The sequence below is a fragment of the Temnothorax longispinosus genome, chromosome 4 (assembly GCF_030848805.1).
Source record: "Temnothorax longispinosus isolate EJ_2023e chromosome 4, Tlon_JGU_v1, whole genome shotgun sequence".
Taxonomy (NCBI): Eukaryota; Metazoa; Arthropoda; class Insecta; order Hymenoptera; family Formicidae; genus Temnothorax; species Temnothorax longispinosus.
In genome coordinates this window covers 150,001-157,967 of record NC_092361.1, presented here as the reverse complement: position 1 = coordinate 157,967, position 7,967 = coordinate 150,001, and the positions used below count along the sequence as shown (strand labels likewise).

At 46.6% G+C, this 7,967-nt stretch overlaps 1 protein-coding gene across 1 annotated transcript; it reads right to left on the bottom strand.

The window, feature by feature from the left end:
• Positions 1–1,433: 1,433 nt before the first annotated feature.
• On the bottom strand, positions 1,434–7,671 carry Serp (chitin deacetylase-like protein serp). The gene is made up of 5 exons (XM_071777154.1): positions 4,886–7,671; positions 3,115–3,513; positions 2,640–2,961; positions 2,050–2,349; positions 1,434–1,966 (listed from the first exon to the last, which is right to left on the bottom strand). Exons 1-5 carry the CDS (start codon positions 4,932–4,934, stop codon positions 1,438–1,440), a joined length of 1,599 nt encoding a protein of 532 aa, XP_071633255.1. The 5' UTR covers positions 4,935–7,671; the 3' UTR covers positions 1,434–1,437.
• Between the last annotated feature and the right edge of the window lie 296 nt (positions 7,672–7,967).

Here is a 7,967-nt window from a genome sequence, read left to right as displayed (position 1 = left end):
AGGTACGCTTTAAAATCTCGCGGTTCTATACTAACGATGAATTAACGAGAAATATAATGAACGGATGAATCTCTGTCCACACCCGTGCTTTCGCGTTCGCTGTCTTAGAAAAAATAAACTCCCTCCTTTCCTCCGCCGGAATGGCGGTCAAGTTTGCGGGACCTAAGCATGCCCCACTTTCCAATCCATTACCCGAATGATCGTAATAAATAACGCGCGGCGACCGAGGGAGGAAAAAGAAATGTAACAGATCTTTTTTTGTGTGTAATTTCTCAGAATCTTTTATTCAAAGGTTCATCGAGAACACTACGTTGGTAATATCACTTAGTTTTACAAATATACATACAATATTTTTCATATATATAATATATATACATATATATTTATAAATTTATATATATATATATTTATATATTTATATAAATCGGCAGGCCCTTAAAAAAATAAGGGCAAACCTCGAATCGGGGAACAATCGATTTGGCGGTCTTCGTGAATTATTTCTGCAGGGCGGAAGGGGAAGTTCGACGGGAAGAAAGCGCGTACTCGCCGATAGATCGATATCGGTCGTGGCTTTCGTCGAGGAAATCGGAGATGCGATAGAACGAAGGGGGACACGGTTATATTACACGTGGAATATCCCACTCGCGGATCGCCGCCATCGAAGGATCCGCGATTTCTCCTCGTGGGATCGCGGGTGGGGCGCGACATTTTGCTTTTGCTTCTGCCTGGTTTCGATTGGTATGCGCGTGGCTCTCGTCATTGTCATCGTTATCATCGTCGTCGTCGTCGTCACGATCGGTCAACGTTGCCACCTCGAGGATTTCGAGGACGTCGCTTTCTATCAAATCTATCACAGATTGCTGGCGCATGATGAACGTTAACTTTAATCACCAGCTGATAACGAGGCACGCGCGCGAAAGAAAAATACAGCGATTTATATTTTATAGCGTAGAGTAACGAATTTCTAGTGTAACAAAGCTGAACGTTATTGCTGAAGGGACATCTGTGAATGCGAAGCGAAGAGAGCTTCATTTTTACTCCATTCATCTTCAGTCCATTAGACTCCGTATTATTCCAACTGAACAGAACTAATCATCACAGATACGTCGTTCTCAATGATAAAAACAGCGAAAAATATCGGCAACTAAGAGCGGTCACCGGAGTCTAACGGACTGACGATGATTTTCTTTCTCCTCGTTTCTTCCGTGTATTTCGTCGCCGTAATAATCGTCGTTGCTCTCGAAAATCTCGAGGATACTTGACGCGTTGGTCGGCGATTTCCGGCGATTTTCGTCAAGTTAAACCGCGCAAGGACTCGCGACGCACCTTTCGACCGACGTCAGGTTGAGATACGGGGAGGAAAGGATCGGCAGGATTGAGGAGAAAGGAAAAGGAGGAATTTGACTTAGACGAGCAGGAAATTCGCGCTTGGGCAGTTTAGAAGAAGCCGTCACCGGTCGGGTCATTTATCCAAGGATAATTGTTGGGACAGCGCACGCAAGTTTGAAGATTGATAGTCTCGCCGGGCACCTCCTTCGAGGTCAGTTTGCAGGTGTGGGGCACCCAGCACGCCGGAATTCCGTCCACCGTGCACTTCTCTCGCCAGGGCTCGAAGTTCTTCGATTCCGTGACGGTGCGCGGGTTCTGGATCCATTGGATCACCTGAGTCATCGTTACGAAGTATACGTCATTGCGGCTCTGCAGGATCTCGTCGATCCAGTATAGGAAAGCGTCCAGGAACTCGGGATTGTTCTTCAGCCAGGCGGCGTGGAAGTAGAGGCCGAGGGGCGCGCGATTCTGCTCGTAGTGGCGATCGAAATTGTGGTTGAGGAAGTTGTAGAACTGATCGCCGGTCAAGATGTTGCTGCACGAGTCCACCATGGCGCAGCCGGGCAGATACTCGTCGTTCTGTGGATCCTCGCGCCGATCCAGCTCGTTCATCACCATCTCCCACACGGCGTGCGATCTGCGAACATTTATTTGACCGTATTTAGAACAATTGTCGTTGCGTGTCCAAGATGACTTTTTATGATTGAGATTGATCCTTACCTAGTGGGACAATGCTGAAGATTTCCGTGACAGCGATGCGGCATCCTGAAGTACATGGTGTACGGCCACAGCGGAGGGTTGTTCAAGGCAGCGGTGATGGTGGAATCGTACAGGAAGGCCTGCTCCTCCATCATCGTAAACTGATTATTACCGCCGACCCGTAGATACGGCGCCCTGACGCCGACCACGCTGTTATCCGTCAGATTCGCGTACTTCTCGGCGATGATCCTCATACCGGCCATCTCCTTGGCCCAGTCGTCGACGGTCGCGTCCGACCAGAAGCGCTCGTCGTCGTTGTGCCTTACCCCAAAGTTGTCATGTAAGCATTTATGTAGTGACCGTGTTCTGATTTTTAACAATTATGACTATGGTCATGAGCGACATGACATGACGCATTCGTAGGAACAGGAGTACTCGTGAACCTGTCCTCTAATTTACTGAACTCATGAACCTGCTGTCCTGGGAACCTTGCGCACAAACGGGTCTCTCTGTGGCAACTTCGCGACGAGTATCAAATCGAGGGGCGGAATTTTCTAAATGACATGTAAATGAGAGAAGTGACAGTGTTATTAGGAGGAGTCGATTCTTACGAGATTGAATGGACGGCGATCTCGTGGCCTTTCCTGTGCATTTCCTGGACCGCGGAATAGTTGGTGTACTTGTGCGACACGAAGAAGGTTGCCTTGATATCACAGCCGTTTGGATTCTTGCGCTTGCCGTTGAAGATCTCTTTGTAGAGGCCGATGTTGTTGTTGTTGATGGCGTCGTCGAAGGTGATCGTGACCATCTGGGGCACATCCTTGAACGGGAGGTCGCCGGGTATCGTGGTACCGTCCTCCGAGCAGAAGCAATCGGGCAGGGTACACACGGCGGGGTCGCATGGTGGAGCCCTATTGGGATCATTGTCCATATCTGGAATGTCGAGAAGATCGCAATTGTTTTAATTAGTTATAATAAATTAATGTTGTCTTCTGCGTTATAATGTTTCTTTTTTTTTAAGTAACTTTGCAATCAGAGTTTCGCTCGCTGAAAAGCGCCGCTAGTTTTGTCCGACTGTTAACTTACCGCAGATATTCTCATCGGAGCCATCAGTGCAGTCTTTTTCTCCGTTACAGAAGAGACCCCTCTCGATACAGGATCCGTCACCGCACGCGAGATAGCCGTCTTGGCAGAGCGGTTCTTCGGTGTAAAGTAAGGGCTTGGCCTTCCTCTCTTTATTCTTCAGCTTACAGTTGTTGACGGATTCCTTCCAGTCGCAGGTCTGCTTATCGATGTCGAAATACAAACCGGCTGGGCATCTTATCGCCTGCAGACCGGAACTCGTGCATTGGATAACGTCGCGGCAGTTATCACCCTCCCCCGCGACCAATCTGAACCACTCGCCTGCATCCTTGTCCTTGCAAATCTCACTCTCGAAACTCTCTTCCTTTTTCTCCTCCTGCCGCTTAACTCGGCTCGTACCCTCTGAAAAAAAAACGATGTGGTTTGCGATGTGATAGGCACTTTATCTTGTCTAGTATTAATTATATCTATACAATTCAGTAACATTTTGGATACAAAAAACATTCGTTAATACAATAGCATGAATTTGTACTTAAAAAAAAGGCAGATTATAGTAAATACTTTTAATACTTATAGTCACCTGTTACAATTATTATAGTAAAAGAACTACGTATAAATAATTAATATATATAATACTTAAAATTATTTTATTAAATATAAGATATTATATCTATCAGCTCATTAAAGAATCTAATTCTTCCGTGCATTTTATACAAAAAGCAGACATGAAGAAAGACAAGATTTGCCTAGCGATCTTGCAAACTTGAGAATATTATTATTTATTCAAATAATATTTGAATCACAACAACTCTTTAGAGACATTATTCAGAATTTGTTCAACATCTGAGAAAATAGTCTGGCAGTTAGTATTTCGGTCCCGTTGGTCCCCCGGGCTCGCGAGACCACTTCGTAGCGGAGCGATAAACAGGGAAAGTTGTGCCCCCACCCGCACCATTTTCAGAGGCTCGGGGCACGGCAGTGACGTCACTCATCCGGGACCGACCGGATCGAGAAGCTTTCACGCTCTAATCTCTTATGCAACCTGTCGTCCCGATGATCGGTTCGGTTATATTAAATTATTCCTCCTGCCGCCACGAGCATTGCTTGTCTGCGATGTGAAAAAGAAGGGAAAACCAGCTATGGTGCCCCAGGGTGGAAAATACAAGAATAGACTAAGGAAATGTCAAGCGCCAGATTGCAGTGGCACTTTCGCCATCTTGAATGGCTCTGCGTGAGCTCACGTGTCCACCTGTGCGATACCCGAGATACTTCTCATTTCATCATGCCTCGTATATTAATCTTTGCAATTGATTAGCATTTTTTTAGATATTTATTCTTGATCTTTTCTTAAAAGATACATGCGCACGTATGTTTCATAATTTAATTAATGTACGACTTTTTAATTATTCGAGATTCTTATCGGCGCTTTGGAGAACGTACGTTCAACACCGCCTACGTTACCGCGAATCATTTCCGGCAGAATCGAATCGCGATTCTTAGTAAATTTTGTAAAATTTTTAAAGAAGACGAAGGCTAAATGTAATACGAAAAATAATGAACTTAATAATTTAACTGGCGGAAGAATTTGGCTCAGATCGCGCGGTTCTCAAATCTTCCTGAAACTCGTCTTCTACATACATTGTGTTCAGTAACGCACGGAGAACTCTCATATGCTGGCCCGCGAGAATACGACCGCGATAAGCCGCATAGACCGGTCGATGTAGAACGATATCGGCGGCAGCGAGAGAGCTGGGCAGAGAAATCTGTTACTCACCGGCAAGGACGAAAGCTGCTACCAGGAGCAGCACCAGCGAGGACCTCATACTCGTCCTGACCCTCGGCGGGGAATGAAACTTCCTCTTCTCGACCACGTCGTCGTCGTCGTCTTGCCACGAGCTGCTTCCAAGGATACCACCCAACTCTTTACCCCTCAATCACTCCCGTTCAACTGACGTTCGAAACGCTACCGTTCAGGAAGGGATGAAAGGGTAACCGATCGGGGTGGGGTGGCGACGTAGCGGCGTACCCGTTCACCACTTCCGGGGCGGGGTAGGGCGCGGGAGGGGGTTAAGTGCTGAAGGACTCCGATTTTTACGAAGAAGATCCAGGCTAGACCTCGGCCGCGAGACGCTCTCAACGGCGATTCTCTACGGATAACGGCACACGGATCGGGCGAGGACGAGTAATGTCTTCAAGGACGCGGACCTTGAAGGTGTAGGTACCGCTCACGGACTGGCTGAGGCCCGCCACTGGCCGGGCCTTATATTGCCACCACCACGACGCTGCGCGATCGGGTCCCCTCTTTCTCATCTTTGAGCATTGCCGCCCGCGTAGATCGTACCTCTGGCTGATCCAGGAACGTATACGTATCGAAACCACCGAGACACCTCGTTTTCCGAGACACCCCGTGAACGTGATATATATCACCGCGACGGATGCAGACCCGGCTGGACGTGGGATCTGGAAGCAGCGAGAGCTACATCCTTCCAGGTGCCGAACAATTGCTGACTCGACGACCGCAATCTTTGACATTCAACGTTGATATGTTTTTCACCTTGGAAGCAACATCATGATCGATATAATATTCAAATAACGTGATAATTTTTGAAAATAATTAAATATGTCACGAGAATGCCAACTTTTAGCAGCGGCGGTATAAGTTTTTGCTGTCGTGTTGGATGCAGATTCAATCCTACGAAGCTATGAATCTAAATATCTCCTTGAAGATATTTTGATCTATGACTTTCATTAATAAATTACATGTTTGCTCGTAGGAAGGGAAGAGTAATTGGTCAATAATTTCCCGGCGATATGAAAGTACAAGGTACAACGATTTATCTAGTGTCGGTGGTAGGTTCCAAGCGTACGACCTCGACCTAGGAACATAAAGAGAAGTATCTGCGTCAGCTTATCTCTCGGCTCTAAGTGCTTTATGCGTTCTCACATAAAATTCTTGTGCAATGCGGTAAATATTTCGCTACTCTCGTCGATTTTATCTCCATCGTTGTTAATTATAAGTATATAAATCAAGTTCAGCGACGCGAAAATTTATGGCGAGCGATATAAGAATGATAAACCTATCGTTATATGTCTAATTTATATTTCTTTATAACATTAGGGAATGTATCTGCTTATATCTTTCCGCAAGGGGTAGGCTGTTGGATTAATAAATATTTTATTATTCATAGCACTTCCTTAGATCAATTACACAAACGAAGCGACAACTTCTTACAGCCACACGGCTATTGGTGAATCTAGCACATTTTAAAACACTATAAAATTAATAAAATTGGCAAATCGAAAGTAAGTCAAAAATAAACATTGCAACGTTGAAAACTAGAGCTCTGGTTTGGTTATTTTCGAACGAGACGAGAATATTTTCGCGATTTTTTTCACCTAAACAAGGACATACAGTCATCGCTGGCATTTTAGAAAAGTTTACAAGTTAACAAAACGAGAAAGCGATGAGAAGTAGCGAGAGATGATGTAAGTTTGTCAAGGCCGAAAGAATAACGAATAAAATTGCCTTCAGATCGCTCAGTATTTCGGCGAGTAAAATCAAAGTACATCTTCGAGGACGAAGCATTTCGAAGATGCGATTGGAATGTCGGGATTGCGGAGGTAGCGTCGCCGTTGAGACGCCATCGGAGAAATGACGACGATATTTGCCTCTCGCACATCGTGGATTCAATTAACGCTCCTTAAACGCCCCTCGGTTTATCGACTTTAAAACCGCAGCCAGTCATTTCCCCGATGGAGAAGCGTATCCTCAGATACGCCCGTTAAAAATACTCTCTATTGTCGTAGCGAAATGAAATGTTGCAACGATTCCAGCGATTCGAATTATCCCACGAATTCCGTAACCATCAGGCTTGCAACGTCGAGCTTTCACACATTTTATCCGCGCTTCCGGCAATGTCGTAGAACACGGCCAGCGAACACGCGAATCTGACTACGTGCATCGGATACGAACGCCGAGTAGAAAATAGGGCGTTCCCGAGTTAAGCGTAATTGCTGGAAAGTCGCGCGAACGATACCATTTAACGTTATCACTGACGTCCGAGCGTTTTTACGTAATATTTGTTTATATCGATCGACAAATCGCGAAAATTTGCCTGCATCGCGCGCGGCAGCTTTCTACGATGACCTAAGATTTTTACATAACGCCGAGAAATGAAGCGAATAAACATTCGTTCGTTCGCTCCTTACGTCGCGCCGCCATGCCGTTGCGATTTTCTTGCAATATTATTTTACACGAATGGAATACCACATCGCGTCGCGTTGCACCGCATCCGATCTATCATCATCATTGCCGTCGTGGATCTGCGGTCGAAAGTGAAACGATCGTCAATGTAGTCTCATTTAATGGACCGGGTGTTGGTTGCTTCGCGCGGCAGTTAATGATAGACCGATAGATCGAAATATCACAATATCGCACAATCATCTCTCGAAAGCGGCCGCGGCGGCGCCGTTTCTCGACGCAATTCCGCGCGCGTGGTGCCATAATCACCCGCGGGCGTCGTCGTCCGGGCAGATCTTCTTTTTCAAATGTCAAAGCGGGAGAAAGAGAGAAATGGAGAGGGAGGGAGGGAGGGGGGAGGAGGAGGGCAAGGGCTCGTTTGGCATTTTGGACGGGCCCGCGCAAACGCGCTTATTTCACCATCGTCTGTGACTCTCGGCCGGGATAAATGCCAAGCGGTGCTCGCGAATCTCTCCGCAGATTCCGGCGCGGACCTCGCTTTTCGTTACGAGCCGATGACTCGGCGAGGAAAGCATTGTTGACCCGTACGCCGAGAATGCGCCCTTTGTCGACTGCGAATTCCACGGCGCGGCAATGCGCGATTGTACACGCGACG